The sequence below is a fragment of the Calonectris borealis genome, chromosome 1 (assembly GCF_964195595.1).
Source record: "Calonectris borealis chromosome 1, bCalBor7.hap1.2, whole genome shotgun sequence".
NCBI classification, from domain to species: Eukaryota; Metazoa; Chordata; class Aves; order Procellariiformes; family Procellariidae; genus Calonectris; species Calonectris borealis.
In genome coordinates, this window is record NC_134312.1 from 190,897,101 (window position 1) to 190,917,962 (window position 20,862).

Sequence of the window (20,862 nt, forward strand, 5' to 3'; positions counted from 1 at the left end):
GACCACAGTCCCAACTGGAGTTGCCTCCTTCTTAGACTGCCTGTCTCCGCATGGGAAGGTTTTTGATCCGTTCTGGTGATTTTGTGCCAGGTGTCTCAGACAATGTGTTAGAAGGTTTTATCTGAAAACTATGGACTTATTTTAGGGTAAGAGAAGCAATACTTATAATCATAGAATCACAGAATCATTAAGGTTGGAAAAGACCCCTAAGATCATCAAGTCCAACCAATCGTCAACCCAACACCACCGCGCCCACTAAACTATGTCCCTAAGTGCCACATTTATATGCCTTTTAAATACTTCCAGGGATGGTGACTCAACCACTTCCATGGGCAGCCTGTTCCAATGCTTGACCACTCTTTCAGTAAAGAAATTTTTCATAATGTCCAGCCTAAACCTGCCTTGGTGCAACTTGAGGACATTTCCTCTTGTCCTATCGCTAGTTACTTGGGAGAAGAGACCAACACCCACCTCGCTACAACCTCCTTTCAGGTAGTCGTAGAGTGCGATAAGGCCTCCCCTCAGCCTCCTCTCCTCCAGACTAAACAGTCCCAGTTCCCTCAGCCACTCCTCATAAGACTTGTGCCCAGAATAGGCATCATTTCAGTTTTAGCCCAAACCACAGTGATCGCTGACAGCGGACGGTGTCTGCCTTCAGGAGTTTAAGCCACTGCGTGCAATGCTTGCTGCCTGCTGTGTCCCTCAGGGGCATGGACCCCTGCTCCGTTTTCCTCCCTCACTTCCAGAGTTTGATGTTTGGTCTTTTCCTTGTTTAAGCTGATAAAAACTGTATTCCCCTAATTTAAAAAATAGTGGCAGTGTGCGAGTGACCTAGTTTTGGGAGTGGAAAGGAAGTGTGATGATCCCAGGCTGCTGGGATCGCCCAAATTCATGTGGGGGGGGGCGTTTGTATAGTAATCCCCTCTGTGCAAGGGTTAAAGAAGCATTAGGGCTGGTGTTCTGCTTTCTGCACATTGCCGGCCACATGGGCAAAAGTTTGGTTTTGGAAAAAAATGCTCTCAGGTACTGTTTTTCTCCCCCTGCTGCCAGCTTAGGAAAGCCAGACCGCTGTTAGTGCTGCAAATGGAGATGGCGACCAGAGAGGGGGAAAGATAGGTCCCAATTCATTGCTACAAGAGGGACAAGACTCAATGAAGGGCCATTCAGGTTCGGTAGGAAACTTTCCCTGGAACAGCAGTCGACAGCTGCCATAACACAGCCAGGCAGGACATGGGGATGGAGGAGAGCTTCTGCATGAAGATATGCTCTGCCCAGCTTACCAGCAATGCTAGCAGCCCACTCTGAGCTGCACAAACCCCTCTGGGCTGCTCCTCTGTCCAGACCAGCAATGACATGGCACAGAGTAAGTTATAGCAAACCAGGGACAATCTCAGATTGCCTCAGCTCCACTGGAAAACGTCACCCAAAGTCCCAAGGGGCAATTTTGACCGTACAAGAGAGGAAAACAAAGCAGAGATTCTCCACTCTTTGCAGTGCACTGATGACCTGAAGGTGCCCGCTGCTCCGCAGCTCCCATCCATAGAGTCATGCTCCCTGATTCTCCACTCCTGACACTGTGTGTTTGTAGGGAAGCGCAGCACCCGCTCCGCCACTTCCCTGGGCTCAGCTGGACCCATACTGGAGGTCTGGGGTGCTGGGGAAGCATCGCAGAAGTGAGATGCTCTGGGAGCTGCTGTCAGTCACAGGCTCCTACACCTCCATTGGACCATGCACCGGGAGGTACTTCTATGCTCCTCACAGTTACCTTCATCCAGGACACTGGGTTTACTGGGGGCATCAGTGGGACCAGAGTCCAACAGCACTGCTGGGACACAGCAAGGTGGGAAGGGCCCCGTGTTTGCCATGCTCTCTGGGAGAATATGCAAGGAAGGGCCTCTTAGTCATTTGGGTAGGTATGTCATGATCCAACAGAGGTGAACCTTCCTCACCTGGTCCAGGGTGACTCCACTCCAATCCCATCCCCATAGTACACCTTCCTGACATGGCTCTGCCAAGCTATGAGGGTTGGCATAAGCATCTTGGCAAAGCCTTTGGGCAAGGAAAAACATAATTAAAAAGGACCATGTAGTTTTGTTGGGTATGGTGGCCTTACTTTAAAAAGTGTTGGGTATATGGTTTTGTTTAAAGTTTTCAAGTAAGGCCTTTATATTCTTTAAAGATATTTCAGGGGGAGTAAATAATTTTATTTAGTCTACCAAGGAGCTTTAGCTTAGCCATGCTGGCTGGTTTTGCCTGTGCTTTGCCTTTGCTTTGTTTGTAAATATTCAGCAATGCTCTTAAAAGTAGCACCTTGCCCAGTGACTGGCTGGCTCTTGATCATGTCCCACAACAAAGTATTATTATTATAAGTGGCTGAAGCTGCTGTAGTGATTAAAGAACACTAATTGCATCTTGAAAGGCAATGAATATGCCTGCCAAATGGTCTGTTAGTGACAGAGGATGACAGCATGTGCATAGGCTGTGCTTTGGTCTTGGCAGGGGTCTGCAGCCAGGTCCGGTGTCATGCGGTGGCCAAGCACCAGCAGCGGACGTGGCTGGCCGTGCTCTGTAGAGGTTTTGCTGTGACACTGTGTCTGGAGTTGCAAAATCTTCCCTTTCTCGAAAGGGATCAAAACACAGAGATTGGGGATGTGACACAGTGTTAGTCAGGTGGGTCACAGGGCATTGGCCTCCTACAGGCACTAACTCATTCCCTTGCATGAGGAGGGGTGGTGCAAGCATTTGAACTGTGCCATTTGGGATGCTCTGAGAGTGCTGAAGAAACCTTTCCCTCCCCTCAGCAGCCCCGGCTTCCAGCCCCCCCCCAGTGCCTCACAGGCTGGTCCTGCTGCATGGCTGTTGCTGCTTCCTGCTCTGCACAGCCTTCTCCACCCTGCGCCTTGCAACTGCACCTTCTTGCCAGGGGCCTCGTTTCCAGTCTGTTCCGCCTCTGGATGATATAATAGCTCCTGCTTTGTAAAATTTTTTTTTTTAATGTATTTAACACGCGCTTGTTCTGCCAAGCAGGTTTTGTAGACCTGCTTCTACCCCATGCTTTCTGCAGCCTGCCCATTTGGGGGGTGTCCCCCTGCCTCCTTGCTTTCAGGCCAGCTAACGCCATGTCCTTACTTCTGCTTTCCCCTATGCACAGCCTCTTCTCTTGTGCTTTTCTTGCTCATGCTAAACTTTTCTTTCTTACTACTAATTTCCACCTCTCTTTTGGTGTTTGCTGCTGCTTTTCACTGTTGTAACTCTGCCTTACACCCAGCACAACCTCTTGCCCTGCACTGTGCGTGGCTGCGTGCTGGCTGTGCTTCGTGGACTTTTGCCTTTACACACAGCGCAGACCTTCCTTTCCCTTGCACTCTGGCTGCTGATGTCTCCGCGTGCACCTCCTGGCTGCTGCTTTTGTCTAGGCATAGCCCTTCCATCCTCTCTCCAAGCTGCTCTTTGCACAGCGCTCACTGCTGCTTTCTCATAGCAGGAGTGCAGCTCCCCTGCTCCCTCCCACCCTCCTGCTGCAGATGGACCTGCTCCCTTCTCCTGCCTGCTGTTTCTCTACCTTCTGTACAGCATAATCTTCCCCCGCACATAGGCTCTCTTCTCACGCTGGCTTACACAGATCTGCTCTTGCCTGGTGCTTGCTGTGGCTTTTTCTGTACTGTGACCACGTTCACCCTCCATCCCCCCTTCTCCGTCCTGCTGTTGTTGCGGTGAGCAGCTTTGGAAGTGTTTGCTCCGCTTTTTTTTCTGCACACAAATGGTGATCAAACCTTCCGTGGATGAAGGACGAGCTTTTTTGTTTGCTGCTTCATGACCCTGAACCTGTGTTGATCCTAGGGCCCAGACCTCTTCATTGCTCTACTATCAACTTCCAACCTACTGACATTTTGCTTCTTTAAGCTTTACATGGGTCAAATTGCCTTTAAATGACAAGTGACTTTCTACTTGCATTTGTCCTCTCTTTCCTCCCTTACTTAGATGACCTAGCAGTAGCAGTTGCCACATACTGAGAAAACACCCCTGGACAGGCCTTGAACAGCCTGATCTCAGCCAGCTTTGCACGTCCTGTGGAAGCGCATGGGTCTGTCTACAGCACTGCTGGTGTACACAAGCTCCTGGGACATGTATGCGAGCCCATCAGGTGCTTGTAGCAGCATGTGTCCCATCGTGGCCCTTTCTGCAGTCACCACTCCACCAGCTAGTGCAGATGCTCCTGAGGCGACCAACAGATAAAGACAAGCGTTAGTCACCCATAGGGTCACTGAATTTCTTCCCAGAGAAGAAATCTGGAAGGCGGAAAGGAGAGAGGATCTGCTTAAAAGAGCTCAAGTGGGTGGTCCTCATCCCTCTAACTTGATTACAAACCTGGAGTTTAAAAGTGGGTGGAAACGAGAGCCAAAATCTGATCTCTTCTATGGGCAAGGGTGAAAGCTTCTGGGCATAGTTCACGTCTGACACTGTGGTTGGCAGCTGGACCAGTTCACAGTTAGGGCAACTTGTGTCAATGCACCTATTGAATTTTCTCCTCAGGGAATCTGAGTCTAAAAAGCAGTGTGAATCACGGGCAGATGTTGGCTTGTGCAAGCCTCCTATTCTTTGCTACTTCCCCCTCATAGGATTTGAACATGGCTCTCATCTGTGCTGTATATTTGTATAGGGCAGGCAGCAATCTTCCCATACTGTTCTGAGGAATTTCTCTGCATTTCAAACAGAGTTTTTGGGGTGGTTTTTAAGCTTCCAAAGATATTTAATCTTTCCAGTGTGTCAGCTTTTACACAAACAAATACAAGCAGCCTGCTTTGTGCAACACATGTTGCCGGGTCTCAGAACAGTAATAAACCAGTAGGGCTGTGGATTGAGGAGTATGGCATTCGCTGCTAAGTTACAGCTGGGAATAATTCTGCATGTTTTTCCAGCCACTTGTTTTATTAAAAAGTCGGCTCAATCAGCACTTCATGACCAAGCCCATTGGTCATTCACACAAAAAAAGGTCTGTACAAGCCTGGGTTCCCTTGCTTTAATGAAAAGCTTTTGATGGCTTTATTTAGGTAGCAGTAGAAATTTATTCCTTCAGCTGTTTTATTCATCTTGCCCAGCTGTGATCTTTTTAGTTTTTATTTTATTTTATTCCAATTTCCTTTTTAGCTGGTTTACATGCAATGCTAAAACTTCCCTTTGGTGCAGGGTTGTGCCTGTGCTGTAATTCATCATTCTGCTGGGGTACCACAATCCGCAGCCCAGATCCACCAGACCTCACAGCGGGAGGAGCGTCAGCGTAGGCATCTGCACTGCTGTCATAAAACCAGCTCAAAAGAGGTTTAAGTAGAGCCCAGAGTGCTTTCCACAACGGCAGCTTTGTTGGTGATGATACAATGATGGAAGGAAGACTTGTGCTACTGTAGGAGATAAATGGCTGCAACAGGGATGGAAGGAATTAAGTCTTGCTTCTGCTCTTTCTCATGCAAACGCTGAACATGCAGAGCAGGGCCCCTACAAGCTCGCATGGTAGCTCGTGTCAATGGGATTATTAAACACCAGTTTCTTCTGTAGGGAAGGGTGAGTAGGGAGTGGAGGAGCTCGGTGCAGTTGGTATTTGCAGTGGTCTTCTGCCCCTGTGTTCTTCTCCACAACGTGATTATATGTCTGCTTAATTTTCAGCTCATCAAAGCAGGGTCATGATGATTCTGTTTGTCCTGGAGATGGAGTGGGTGTTAAGCACCGGACAAGACAAACACTTCACGTGGCACTGTTCAGAGAGTGGCCAGCGGCTGGGAGGGTACCGCACCAGCGCAGGTGCCTGTGGCCTGCAGTATCCTTTGCTGAGCTCTCAGTTTTTATTTCTGCTCTTTGCCTTATTTTTCTAGTTATCCTCCAAATTTTGTGCCCTGTATAGGTTCAGTGCTTTGTGAGAGAAACTGTTATTTAAAGCCAATTTTAAAAACTGTCTGTTCTCCTTGCTTTGTCTCCTTAATGCGTGGTGGCATATTTAGGTCTAAGCATTTTTGAGCAAAACAATGGGCGATCTGCAACCTATTGTGGTCTGCTATTGTAATAAATATGGACAGAGCCTTCATTTAAACATGCAGCGCATGCTTTCTTCTAAGAATTAACGGTAGCAAAGTAGGTCAGTGATCAGGTCAGTGTGCCTGGGTGTATGCATGGTAAAAATTAAATGACTTTAATATAAAATAATGAGTACTTGTCCTTCACTCTGGAACAGCCTACTATGTATTGGGAATTTGGGTTAACTAAAGAGTAAATGGCTCCAGAAATGGCACTCAAGTGGCTTATTCACCTAGAGCTGCCCCAGCTGCCTGACAATAAAAGAAATATTAATTCAGCTTTATTGCAAATGAAAAGGGAAGTGGAAAAGTATGAGCTCTTAGGCTGAAACCAGGGGTTAGCGTAAACAGACTTTTAGTGCCCCATAGTGTATGTGGTATAGATGATGTGTGTTTTGCTAGTTCATGGGGAGTGAGACTGACTCAAAATTACTGTCTGAACATGGACTCGCTTTATAGCATCTGGTCATTCAGCCAATCTAAATGGCATAAAGACTGAACTTAATTTTTAATTAAATGATAAATACTTTTGAAAGCGTAGTGCAGGAATTTGTCCTGTATTTCCTAAATCTCTCTAGAGAACGGACATTTTCAAGTGATTCAAAATTTTGGAGGACACTTTAACTTGGGTCAACCAGGTCATGCTGGTGGAGGGCAGAGGAAGGGATAATCATTGACAAATATTGCAAAAAGCTTGGCAGAACCAGGAATGTGTTTTTTTTCTGCCAATGTCCTGTGTGCATAAAATCAGTGCTAAGCAGTTGCTCCTTAAATATCCAGTATGGATTCTAAATGTGGAATTAAATTGGATGAAGAGGTCAGAATCTGTCCAGATAGGTGGTTCCAGTAAATGGTTGAATGGGTCCAGATTTTACTCAGTTTAGAATATGATGTGTGATGCACCTGATGTAGCTCTCACGTCCCCAAATACGACATAAAAAAATACCCTTTCATTGTATTCATAAACTTAACTCTAATGAAGAAGCAGAAAACTAGTAATAGCTATTTTATACAATTTTGGAAAGGAAAAGAAGGAGTGGACACCATCCAACTCTAGCACCTAAGCTAGAGAGCCTGGGGAGATGACTCCTCTGTTCATGGCGAAGGGCTACTTCAAATGTGTTTCATAATAAAAACACAGATTGTGTCCTCTGGAATAGTCTCATTCGTTCTCACTCTTTGGTTTAGTCAGGGAGACTGCGCTATTAATATGAACAGGTATGAGCTTGATGCCTAAAAGTACACTCTGAATACCTCCTTGAGGCTGGAGCACTATTCATGAGGTTGCAGCATACTCGTATTAAAAGAATTAACAAGTCATGGAAGGAATGCAAAGCTTGTATAAGCAATATATTTTCCTCAGCTTTTATCCATCAGATTTGATGTGGAAACTCGGCACGTGTTTGTTGGTGATCATTCTGGGCAAGTGACCATACTCAAACTGGAGCAAGAGTCCTGCAGCCTTGTTACGACATTTAAGGGACACACAGGTAAGGCCTCAGGAGGAGACCCAATTTGGTTCTTCATCTGTGCTCTGCACCGTGGTGGTTTAACTCTCCTGTGAAACACTAGGATGGCTTGTGTCAGTGCATAGCATGGAAGGGAGAAAGACCTTAAACTATCACTACAGCTCAGGGCAGTTTATTCTTTATTGGTAAAAACGAGAGCAATCAGACTTCCGATCAGAAAACTTCTATGGCAGAAAATGCTGCAATGAGTAGCTGCTAATTAAAGCAGAGTGAGAGTAGAACGAGTTGTGGTACTCTGGGGGAAAAGGATGCTCCTCAAGGAAAGACCCATATTGGTAGATACTTTTGCCCAAGTGGAATAGGCACATCTTGGAGGCACTAACTGCTTGTTTCACTGCTGGGCCTTGTGCCCCATCACACTTTAAAAGCAGCAACCCTGGAATGTGATCCTGCCATCTAGCAGAAAAAATGGTGGTCATTCCTCAGCGTTTTCTCTCCATATCCCTCCTCTCTGATTGAATGCTAATAGCTCAATCACGAGGTAGCACAACGTAGTTCAATCCTTGTGCTAGGATACTGTGAAGATGCCCATAATATTCCTCACTTGCTTCCCTTTTGTAATAAAATCTATCTCCTGGAATGACGGAGATGAAAATCTGTGTAGTCACACCATGACCATCCTTCTACCACGCTTTACTGCTTAGTGGGTTCATCCATGCGAGTGGCAGCAGAGCCCTCTGCCTGCAGAAGAGCAGGATGGGGCTTCAGTAGGTTTTCTAGGCTGTTAGTTTTCAACCAGCAAGCACAGTAGCTGCATGGCCTTTGCTGAAGAGACCTGCATTTTAATCACTATCTCTCCATATTTTTTATTGTATCTTTATATATATATTTAGCTACATTCCTGTCTTCCACTTTCTGTAATGAAATGACTGTTGTGTGCATCTCCTATTTCAGGTGGTGTCACTGCTCTCTGTTGGGACCCAATACAGCGAGTTTTATTCTCGGGCAGTTCTGATCATTCCATTATAATGTGGGATATTGGAGGAAGAAAAGGAACAGCCATCGAGCTGCAAGGACATAAGTATGTTCAAAGCCCTTCCTCCTGCTTTTATGGGAGAAAAGCTAAAGGCAGAAGCCATATCTGGAAACAAACAGCCCAAAGGTTACAGTCTTCACATGCCTCAAGCTTGTATGTGTGACTCCCTGTGGCCCATATACAACTGGAATAAGTTGCTTATAGTAAGTTTTTCAGCGTTGGGCCCACAGGCTGGTTTGAGAGTCTGCAAAGGGTGGTGAAGGAAAACGCAGTATCTGTAGTCCTGAATGAGTTATGCCAGAGCTTGCACCTTTGTTGGAAAGAGGAGGGTCCTCAAAGGAGAACAGCTGCAGAGAAATTCTCGCTTTTTAGGTGCGAAGGTCTTTCCTTCCCCTAGAGGGAGCATCAGGCTTGGACAATTAGTCCCTTTTTCCTCCACGCTTTTTCCATGCCACTTTACCTACAGCCTGAATTCTAAGTAATGTGCTTTACCCATAGGGGCCTTCACCATCTCCTCAATGCAAAGAGGCTTCATCTTTGCACGTACAGACTTCACATTTGCGTAGCATAGTAGAAGTCTTTGAAGAAGAGTGAACCTGTGCTGGGTGTTGAGCAGAGATAGAATGGCTCTAGTTGCAATGACATCCTAGCCTTTTAACACTGACAATGCAACAAGTTCGTTTTAGTGTATTGGGAGTGCATATATGTGGGACTTGCGTGCCAGGCTCAGGTCTGGAGAGGCAAAATCCCATGCTGGTTTTGGTGTAACAGTTTCTTACATATTCATACATTTCTTTTGAGTGATGCTGCACTCTGCTGAGCGATTTGGATGCTGCTGGGATTTCAGAGCACTGCAGAGCTCTTGCTGAAATTCCCAGATCACCCTCGTACCCTACCAGTGGTGCTTGCTAATGCACCGCTGCTAGATTTATTGCTGTGGAAATTAGTTCTCCTAATATGAAGTTAGCCTCTGGATCTTAATCATAGAATTCTAGAATAGTTTGGGTTGGAAGGGACCTTTAAAGGTCATCTAGTCCAACCCCCCTGCAATAAGCAGGGACATCTTCAACAAGATCTGTGGCACGGCTGTTGGCTGGCACTGTACAGCATAGAGACCTGGTCCTAAGGACAACAGGGACTAAGAAACATTTCACCTGATGGTGCCACTGGCATCGTCAGGCAGGCGCTGTGAAGGCAGGCTGTGTTGTACCAAACTGTCCCGTAAATGCATTCCCCTCTGGAGGAGCAGCCCTATGCACAAGCAAGTGCGTTAGCATGAAAGTCCTTTCGGTAGATGAGACCAGTGGTGGTAGCAAAGAAAACCAAATGTTATGGGATAGCTCCAGTCGCTGTATGCTCAGTTACTGATTATTCTTAATCTTGTTTTTTCCATAGTAGTGTTGTACGGTCTTTGTTTCCCAGGTTGTAAATGAGCTTGAGGTGAGGCCTGGTTTTCTTTCTTTTATGAAGGAATGAGCACAGCTTTGGGGGTTTAAACTGCATTATTTCTCCCATGCTGCTTTTTCCTTAAAAGAAGAAGCAAAAGCACCTAAATCTTCCACCTCACCTTGGGAAGGCTTAGGAACAATTTAGTGATTCCTATATTATTTTTGAAACTCTCTATGCTTGTTAGGGCTAAAAGAAAATCTTCAATAGTTCCTCAGTGCTTCATTCCTAGATGTGGCAGAGATTTACGAAAATAAAGTTGTTACTGACTTTGTGACAAGAAGGTACCTTACGGAGGCTGTGTTTGTGCATCCAGATGTGCCTTCAGAGAAGCCCGGAGCTGCAGCTCTGTTCAGGGAGCTGAGACCTCCCATCTCAGGAGCAGCAAAAGCAGTTATCAGAACAGGTCTTTGCTTTTGTGGATCCTGCCCAAATGAGCAACGCTCTGGTTCTGGTCCCAGCTGGACAGCAAGGACTGATTTGCATCTGATGGATGCCATGTACAGTGAGGTGGGGAGGGAAACATATGGGCAAACAAGTGGTTTATACTGCTTTATTGTATATTCCATGCTTACTTGTATGCTAGCCGTAGATGGTTGATTAGTAACTGTCTTGTTTCTTTTTCAGCGATAAAGTTCAGTCTCTCTCCTATGCTCACCACACTCGGCAGCTCATCTCCTGTGGTGCAGATGGGGGAATCGTTGTCTGGAACATGGATGTTGAGAGGCAGGAGGTAGATACTCGGTTCTTGTCAATTTGGTCTGAAACAGTCTTGGGAAGAAGGGGCCTCTCTAAAATGTGCAACTTTCAACCTGAACAAGATCATTCCAGGCTTTAAAAATGTTTTTGGACATGCTCCAGTTGTTATACAGCAATTATGCAGTGCCTTTGATAATACGGTACAGGGGAAATTGTCTGGCAGAAAATGTGTATTAAGTAGGCTGCTAAATGGCTCTTACCCTTTACGTTACTGCTCTGAAAGACATCCTCTGAGGAGGGTATCGTGAGATGTTCTGCTTTGTTTTTCAGGACATCATGAGAAATATTATCAGTTCAGGGGTAAATGGATGGATTGATAATTATTAGGGGTTTTTAAGTAAACAAAACAAGGAAGCTCTTTGTCATCCTGGAAACCTGCAACTCAGTGTTTTTTTTCGTGTTTTTGCTAGAAAGACATTTAACTAGGACTTCAATCTCACCTGCTACTCAGTCTTGCTTCCCTCCGGTGTAACCATGTAGAAGCGGGGTAAATGATGACTTTGCCAATCCAGACAGTAAGATTTCACCCACGCGCTCCTAATTGCTTTTGTGCTGCGTGGCCAACAAATGTAAGCGGGTGCAAAAACGCACTCTGGGTCTTTGGTGCTGTGGGAGCAGCCTCCGCTCCTCAATTTCTGAGACCTGACTCAGAGAGGGGAAGCGAGCGCTGTGCTGAGTGAGTCAGGCATCAGCCCTGCTCGGCAGCGTGGCAAATCCTGGTAACATGAGTCATGGCAAACCTCTGCCCTGTTCCTGCAGGGGGTAGGAAGGCACCCCGAGTCCCTGCAGTGGGTAGGTCTGAGCAAGGCTTTTGGCAGCATGGGCTTTCACCAGCTTTGCTGGTTCTCAAGGGTTTTGGTCTCCCCAGGCTGTGTGTGTGTCTTCCTGGAGCAAGGAGGAAAGCTAAGTGGAAAATTGGATTTAAAAAAAACTATTGCAATAGGCCTAGGCAGGAACTGAGCTCCCTTTTTTATGCGAATTAGCATTCCAGTTGGCTCTCTTTAATTGCTAATCTAATGGCCAATTATGTGATCAGCTCCAAAAGTGAAACGAAAGCAGAGCGGCTTCCTCCTTCCCAACAGATGTTTCCTTTTTGCTGCAACTTGAACATCCAGAAATGAAAGCCTTTATTTATTTGCTGCCTTCGAAAGGCTACAGTAAGGGTTAAGACTGGCTTGTTGCAAAACAGGCGGCAATGCTGTGAGAAGGCTGGTTTAAAAAATGGAGGAGAAATATAATTAGCTAAATGAGGGCTTAGCAGCAGGTGCTAACGGGGTGCGCTGCTTTCTCTGACTGTGGCTATGTGGGCTTGTTCATGTTATCAGTAGTGCAGTAGGGTGCTCATGGCGCTAAACCACCCCTGAAACATGAACCTTTGAGATTTTAATACCAAACATTGGTTTGAGTAATTAGTAGTCACTTTGATGCTATCAGATTTTCCCACATCTCTGAGATTGCATTAGAGTGAATTAAGCCATTTTAGCCCTTGATTTTTTATTTTAATATTTACACACGCAGATGTAAATCTGTAGGCATCGAGCAGAAAGATAGTTGTGGGTAGAAAAGACAAGGATTTGCCCCAGAAGAATGAACTGCCTTCAGAGTAACTGGCAGAAGTAGTGAAGCAGGCGGTTGCTTTATTGCTGGGGGTCAAAGCTATCCTGGGAGCTGAGGGTCTCCATCAGCTGTACCTTGTCTTTGTCTGGCTTTTGTATTATTTTTAATTCTCAATCTCAGCTGTGTTTCTTGCCTTTTTAAATTGCAGCGTGTGAGAAGCCAGTGGCTCTGATAAGACAACTGCAGTTTGCTAATAGCACTTCCTCACAAAGTATTAAACATTATTTAGTGTTTATTTAATCTCATGGGATTGGTGGGGCTGGTGGGAGTGTGTTGCAGTGGTGCCGAGGCAGCGCTGGCAGGGCTGTCCTGGTCTGGGTGGGGCTGCCCCACCGCGGGGACAGAACGGACCCGCTTGCCAGCACCGGCTTTGGACTGAGCTCTTGTGCTGGCAGGGCGGAGAAAGGAGCAGAAATCATCTGCTGGGAAGGGGGGTCGCTCTTGCTAAGCCAGGTTAGGACAGACAGACTGACAGCCAGCTGGATAGGGGTCAAGAACCAAGACCCTTCCTGAGTCTCACATCCCAGGGAGGGTTTCCTAAACATTGTGGGGAGAGGCACTGTCTGTCCCCCAGCAGCTCAATGCAAGAGAAGTGTCGGGGGACCCAAATGTAGGGGAGGAGATCGATTGCCCCCTCCACATGCCCCCCTGCCATTTCAGGCGTTTCCTGAGCTCTTTCAGGATCTGGCAAGACTTGCTTCCCTACAGGGTGTCTGGTCCATGCTGCTCCGCACAGCAAAACCTGGCTGCAGGAGAGGGAAGTGCCTTTAATATTTTCTTTCTTTTCTTTACATCTTCTTACCCGCTTCATCCACAGCATGAGGGCAAAGCTACGCACTGTGTTAGGAAATGGAAAACCTTTCTTCCATCGTCTTTCTGTAAAAGCAGGGAAAAGAGCTGGTTTGGGATTTAGGCTTGTTCAGGTGAATCTCATCTTGCTCGCCCCTATGTGTGATTTGTAGCACAGATACCTCTGACAGCAGGAACGCCTCTTACAGTATTAAAAGAAAGAAAGAAATAAAATAAAAACCCTCCAGCATTTCAGATACCTCTCCCTTCACTCCAGATGAGTAGCTTGGCTACTGGAAATACTAATTGCCCCCAGTTCCTACCAGAGGCAAAGGCAGATGATAAATGCTGTCCAGACAGGACAGGACAGAATGTTTTTATATGCTTAATTCCAAACTTGGAGAGGTGGGAGAGCCTTGTTTGTTCCTGGATTATATTTATGGTCTTATAAATATATGATTCATGATTTGGGTGAGACATGTCCCTCCTGTGTCCTTCAAGGCTCAGAGCTGAGCCAAAAAAGACATCCCATGGAACAGTCAAAATGGCTTCTTGTGAAAATGGGGATTTTTAATCAAGTTTAATTGACCACGTTACTGCACCCCAATACATCTTTCTTGTCCTGTCTCTGGGCTCCATTGGAAGCTTTTCTGTTTGTTGCTCATTCCCGCTTTGTGTCTATGTGTCTGTGTGTTGCAGACCCCTGAGTGGCTGGACAGTGACTCCTGTCAAAAATGTGACCAGCCTTTCTTCTGGAACTTCAAGCAAATGTGGGACAGTAAGAAAATAGGCCTCAGGCAGGTTTGTATGGGTTCTTTGGTGTGTTAACATGGTGCAAATAGGCTTCTCGCTCATAATAGATCATGGTAACCTTTTTTCCCCTAAAGCCTTGAGAACTTGCACTTTGTTCGTACACTGAAGGCTCAATAGTGGGACAGTGAGCTCCCCTCTGATCAAGCTTGATTTTGTGGTCAAGAGGAACACACTTCTTTTGTCTTCTTTCTTTTTTTTCTTCTTTCTTTCTTTTTATTTTCTTTTTTTTTCTTTTTTTTTTTTTTCTTTGCAGCCAGTCCCAATAGCAAATGCATATAATAGACCTTGGGCTGAGTAAATTGGTTTTAGGCTGTTCATGGCTTTAGCCATGTGGGATTTTGCTTATTGTTAGTTGAATGTGTTGTAGAAAGAAATTTGTAACTGATTTTTGGAGATTGTGCTGGAATCAAAGCTGTTTTCAATGGGCTTGGGTAAACATCTGTAACTGCTCAGGCTGTTTTGGAAAAGGCTTATTGGTCTGCTTGGAACACGTTGCTGCGTTTTCCTGCCCAGCAGGAGAGGGCTGCGGATTGCAGACTTTTGGGAGAGGGACGAAAAAATGCTAAAAGGGATGTTCTCATAGAGCTTGGAGAAGTCAGGTGTCTGGGGCAGGGCTGAACTATGTGTAATGAGCTTCCCTTTATGTAATGCTCATCACCGCAGAGCCTGGCTCTCCGACAGCTGGCGAGGCAGCCTTGCGGTCCTACACAGCTAGTGCATATGAGAATGCAAGACGGGTAGCATCAAAATGCAGAAACACTAGTGCTTCTGGGGCTGAAAATGGCCAAAGGAGTTGACTGAGATGATTAGGTGGTAGGTGTTTACACTTAGAGACTGGGATAGGACTCCAGAATGACACTGTGCTAATGTAGCCCTGTCTTACCTTGACCTGGAGATGTTTCAATGTGTCATGTGCTGCTGAGTGGTGGTGTCATCCCCTACGCCCCAAAGTAAGACTCCCGGGGACAGTGGTAATTACAGATCCCAGCCCTGCAGCAGATGCCCAGCTGTCTGGGGCATATCTCCTCGGTGCGTAGGGGGGCTCTTTGTCCTGTCCTCTCGTCTCTAGCTGTGGTAACAAAAAGAGGACAGCTTGGACTTTCTTCTTCTGCCTTCTACCCTGTTGAAAACACGCTGAAACACTGGTCACACTCAGTGTAGAAACCCTGACCCACAGCTACATCCACAGGTGTCAAGTGGTGGAGGTGGCGATGATTTACTGGGTGGTGTATGGTGTCACCCTGGAGCTTGGGAGAGAGGTAGAGTCCACCTAGCCTGGGTAGTGCTTTATCTGCCACTTCCCAGTGTCCGCGCTAATGATCAGCTGCTGCTTGCCCCAGGTAGTGGAAAAGGGGAAAAAAGTTAGATACCTCCCCCCGTCCCCCGCTGCTCATTTATTCTGAAGTCCTTGCCTGTTTTCCTTCATCTTCTCTGGAAGAGTCACTTTCCTGTTTGCCGCAGCCTTGGCTGGATCTTGCTGGGGTGAGATGGTAGAGCCAGTGGGACCTGGGCAGTGATCTGGGTTTGTGGCTGAAGATGTCTTTCCGCATGTTGTCTCCTACAGCATCACTGCCGGAAGTGTGGGAAAGCCGTGTGCGGCAAATGCAGCTCCAAGCGCTCCTCCATCCCACTGATGGGGTTCGAGTTTGAAGTGAGGGTCTGCGATAGCTGTCACGAGTCCATAACGGATGAAGAGTAAGTGTGGACACTGAGCCGGCTTGCACAGTGGGGCAAAGCTCCTGCATCTGGGGGGGCCTGGGTGGATGTGAGGCTCCAGGAGGGAGCAGTCTGGTGGGGTGGTCCCCGGGCCCTTTCAGCAAGATAAGCTTCTGTGGTGCTTACCAAACTGGGAGGGATAGAGCGCCGCCCACCCGTGCTCCTCTTATGCTGGGAAGGTCTCAAAGTGGAGTTTAAGTTTACAGGGAGGTTGCTGAATTAATAACTTACAGCAGCATTCAAATACTTATTTCCTCAATAGAGAACATTTTGGGGGAAAATATTGCGGTCACAGTCTTTGCAGATTTTTTTATTTCTTTCTTCAGGCGAGCCCCCACAGCTACTTTCCACGACAGTAAGCACAACATCGTTCATGTACACTTTGATGCCACCAGGGGATGGCTGTTGACCTCGGGGACAGACAAGGTTATTAAGGTAGGGCGAGGAGGTTGCTCTAGCTTCTGTATTTAATTTCCCCTTCTTCTCCCATGTGGTTGCAGGTATGTTCTACCTGCTTTCTTCCACCCAGAGACCTCTCACTGATGGACTTCTGCCCAATAAGGACCAAAGAGGTCTTGGTCTATGAAGTGTTGCCTGAAGGGGCTGGGACAAGTGCTCCCTGTAGCTTTTCCTCTGGGAAAACAAACTGTATTTCAACACAGTGAATCTTTGTGTGGCTAAGTAAAGAAATAGCTAAAATAATGAATAAGTTTATAACAAAGCTTGAATAATTTTAAAAAAACCCTCACAATGTGTTATGACTATGCTAATCATTCAAGTTAGCAATATAGTGTGAGTTTTTTGGTTTCTCTTATGGCCAGCTATGAACCTGGCTCATAAAGGTAAAGAATAGTGACATACAGAATGTCATTTGGTCAACCTCCAGCAGTCTAACATGAGTGCTGGAAAATGAAATCAAACTTCTTCAGACTTGTTGCATCCACCTATAACCATGTAGCCTCTCTTAAGCAAAAAAAAAAGATGCAAATTATTTAGAGATGATGTTATAAACTATATTTTTTTGTCTTTTACCATTATTGACTATGTTGTTATATTTCATTGTATTAACAGCTGTGGGATATGACACCAGTAGTGTCTTGATGGTACATCGGTGGAACTTGAAAGGTGGTATTTACAGAAGAAACAGATTTCCTAACCCTAATCATACTGCAGAAGATAGATAATGCCGGGCGCATATGGCAGATGAGAAAGGAACTAATGCGTTTACAATGATTTTACGTCCTCTGCTTGATCAAGGCTGAACGTTTGCACGAAGACTCTTTCCACTTATTCTCAAAATATACAAGAAGGTATTTTTTTAACTAATGGTTTGTACGATCTGACTTCAGTTGTCTTGAGTTGTTTGGAAAATCTGTGTGCGGTGCAATTTTTAGTTTTTGTATTTCACTATGTCAAGATACTTGCTGCTTTGTACAGAGGGTTCTTGGGTTGTGTCTTACCATGTGAGTTTTCGGTATCAACATACTGTATAAGGCAATCGGCTCTCCCCGCAGCGAGTACCTATTGGTTTGGGATGTTTCTGCTGGCCACGCTCTCTTCAGTGGAGGAACTCCAGGCGCGGCGTTGCGTGTTCTCCAGGTGCATCGCTGAGGAACTGATGGACAATTGCAATTCCTAAAAGGGCTCTACCATCTACTTGTCCTAGCGGACATCATCCGGAGAGGAATTTATTGGTTTGTAGTAGCTAAAATCCAGCTTCCTGCCTCTTCCCTTGCTGCACAAGTCGCAAAACCAGGGGGCAGGTTGCTTAGCAACTGATTTCTACAAAAACTGAAATAGTTTTCCGCCTCAGAGCATTACAAGGAGCGCACAGACCTGTTTGAGTTTGATGAGGCTGACAGGCTGATTCAAATGAAATTATTGGCAACAGGAACTTTTGGGAGTGTGTGCATGGGGGGGGGGGGCAGATCTAAAACTGGTCTAGGTCTGAAAAGTCTGGTTTACCTCTACCTCTACCTTGCACAGCAACATTTCAGCATTTATACCTGTCTGTGTTGTTGAAGATGAATTTGATTTTCCTGTTTTCCATATGGTTAGTCATATTTATTTTTTAAAATGCTGATGGTTTTTATTAATTTCCTCAATAGACCAGAAACTGATACTGCTGAACTATGCCCATTGTCCTGTTGTCATATTTTACGGTTTCTTTTAAAAATAAAAAGTATTTAAAAACCTGGATTGACCAAAATTACCTTTTTAGAAGGATGTTGTCAAGATGAATAAACAAAAAAAGCCCTTTTTTTCCAAAGGGATCTTATCTGAAGAGTCAACTCTCTGTTCCTTTAATCCATTTCACTTTTTAGCACGCTATTGCTGATGCGCTTCAAGGAAACTGGTGTAGAGAATAGAACTGCAGATCAGACCTAGGGCTTTCCTCTATCTCCTATTTAAGCAGGCCTCGTGGCCTGTAGCTGCTGTGACACAGCACGTCAGTGGTGCTCAGTCTCGCCCCATTTTGGACTTTACTTTTCCCCTCTAAAGTGAGGAGGCCATGAGGTTTACCACTACAGAGCACATGGCTACCTAGAGAAGCCTTGTGTTTTCCCTTGAGTGATAACGCCAAAAGAAAATAAAGCTTCTCCTTTGTTTGCTTGGCAGTAATTCACTTTTGAGGAAACAAAAAGGTTAACACAATCCTTGGCATTAATTCTAGACCGGTGAGCTGCCACAGTAAAGGGTGAGTGGACTTTCCTGTGCATGTTGCAGGACTGCTACATATTTTCAGGGAAAATTCTCTTTTTAAACATCCTATAAACTGTGCTTAAGCATTTTGCAGTCGTGTTCTCTGAAATGATGCCGCCTTGGCTTTCCTGGTCATACAGCCTGTTGTTGGTTCCCCTCTAGGCAGCATATTTTAAAGCATATTTTCAAACATAATTCACACAGCACTAAAAAGATTCTTTTTCCAGCTTGAATGTTAATTGTTTTCTAAGTCCTCCCCCTTTCTCTCCTGGAAGCTAGATGCTTGTTTCCTCTTGGAAGGCTTTTCCTTACACCTTGTGCATGTTTTCTGATGACTGAAGTGTTCTTGGCTGACGAAGCTATGCAAGATGAGCCAGTCGCCTGCCAATATTTCATTCCAGCTGGAGAAGACGTATGAAACTTTGCTGGACTACGCTGTTCCACGTTCCCTTGGGCTCAGGGCCGAAGACCTGACTTGGTTTGCTGTGCAGAGAGTATCTCTCATGGTGGCAGAAACATGGGAGCACCGAAGTGAACTTAAATCGCTGTTCAGCGCTCTGTTCCTGAGGAGACGTAGCAGTTGCAACAAGCCTGGGACTCCAGCGTGAATTGCGCTTACGCTGGTGGAGCGGTGGAGTCAGCAAGCTGAGGATCTGCCCTGCCTGAATCAAGCCTAGTCCTTTTGAACATGTAACGTTCAAACAAAGGTGAGGAATTGACTCCAAAGGAGACTAAATTTGGGAGCGAGGTGTGTTTGGACTGCTCTGCAGTAAACTCTTGGGCACCCCCGCCTTCTCTTCCAAGCAGTTGTGGGTTCAGTGTTGCTTATGGGTGAATGCTGGGTATACAAATCCATTTTGCAAAATTTCCCTTGCTGTTCTTTCTGACTAAACTACCTGCAGGGTTATCTGAATTTAACCTGAACATTCCCTTATCTTGCAGTCTCAGGACAGACTGTCTTGGCTTAGAAAGTGACATAAGCTGAAAGTGAAGCTGGAGGAGAAGGGGAAGTGTGTCCCTTTGCTATGACCTTAAGAGCTGTAATGTAGAGACATGAAGGGAAAATAGGTGTCTCTAACTCAAACAATAATTCCTTTACCTCCCAAATGAAACAAGAAGGATTTGACATTGGGCAAGTTAAAATGCCTGCCTTCCTGTTCTGCCATGTTAGGGTGACAGTCTCAATTTCTTCTGTCTTTTAGATGCACACAAAAAGGGATCCCTGTTGCCTGGTCCTTTTATTTCCATTTTAGTTGCTGAATAACAAATCTGAGCTATTTTTATGAATTGCATTATTGGGGAGCGGGGGGAGGGTGCCTTTTGGTACAGCTGTAAACTGTGCAGCACCCCCCACACACACCCACACACACTCAAACGAAGCAAAGTCCCTTTTCCCCCAGGGTTGCTGAAGTGCAGCAGCAGGCTTTTAGTGACGTCTCCTGCTGTGCCGAGGGGCGTACAAACAATGCTGGCCTTCCTCTGCACTTCACTTTACAAAAAATTGATTTTCATTTGTCTCTTAGCTGGTGTTTCCTTGGGGGAAGAAGCAGCATTCTTCAGAGCATCTACCTGCCATTCTTGGTTTTAAAATGAACAGTATCTGTAGCGCTTAGGCAGATGATGGGGCAGGCATGGTCGCATACACAGTGCCTGAGCAGCTGACTTGAGCCGCTTGTGTTCCAGGTGGCTGAAGGAAGATCAACCTGAGCCCCAAACTTCAGTCTTTTTAAGCTGAAAATACTTAAGTAAAGGGAAAAGTATGTGGGCAACTGCTTGCAATGATAGCAGTGATGGTCCTTACGTCTACAGGAGACTAACATCATGGTTAGACATGGTTGAAACAGGGTAGTGCATAGGGCTGAAAGTGAGCCAGCGTAACAGAGAATAATCCTGAGTGCTGACATTAGTGTGCTCAGCTGTTAGCACTCTTGTCTACAGCTGCTCTTTACAGTGAAGCCCAAGTGACCTCCCCACCTTGTCCTCTTGAACTTGAGGCCATCACCTGAATGTCAGCACATTGACTCTTAGCACATCAAAAGTGGTAACTGCGCTTTGCCTGAGAGGGTGGCATGAGTATCTCCAGTACTGGGAAAAGGAGGGATGTGTCCCCTCTGTGTGGGGTTGGTTGCTGATAAGAAGGTACTGGAGCATCTGTCCTGTGAGGAAAGGCTGGGAGAGCTGGGACCGTTCAGCCTGGAGAAGAGAAGGCTCAGGGGGATCTCATTAATGTGTATAAATACCTGAGGGGAGGGTGCAAAGAGGACGGAGCCGGGCTCTATCAGTGGTGCCCAGTGACAGGCCCAGAGGCAATGGGCACAAACTGAAACACAGGAGGTTCTCTCTGAAGAAACACTTTTTTACTGTGAGGGTGACTAAGCACTGGCACGAGTTGCCCAGGGAGGTTGTGGAGTCTCCATCCTTGGAGACAGTCAAAAGCTGTCTGGACATG

The 20,862-nt window shown here is 46.0% G+C and overlaps 1 protein-coding gene across 3 annotated transcripts in view; it reads left to right on the top strand.

Moving 5' to 3' along the window:
* WDFY2 (WD repeat and FYVE domain containing 2) overlaps positions 1–17,907 on the top strand; it is an 84,467-nt gene extending 66,560 nt beyond the window's left edge. For all 3 annotated transcript variants that reach the window (XM_075139684.1, XM_075139683.1, XM_075139682.1), the window contains 8 exons: positions 5,662–5,812; positions 7,443–7,555; positions 8,489–8,615; positions 10,644–10,749; positions 13,881–13,982; positions 15,559–15,689; positions 16,037–16,145; positions 16,782–17,907. In XM_075139684.1, coding sequence (XP_074995785.1) covers positions 5,662–5,812; positions 7,443–7,555; positions 8,489–8,615; positions 10,644–10,749; positions 13,881–13,982; positions 15,559–15,689; positions 16,037–16,145; positions 16,782–16,811 — 869 coding nt within the window. In that variant the 3' untranslated portion in view covers positions 16,812–17,907. The remainder of the gene's footprint in view (positions 1–5,661; positions 5,813–7,442; positions 7,556–8,488; positions 8,616–10,643; positions 10,750–13,880; positions 13,983–15,558; positions 15,690–16,036; positions 16,146–16,781) is intronic.
* Positions 17,908–20,862: the final 2,955 nt, after the last annotated feature.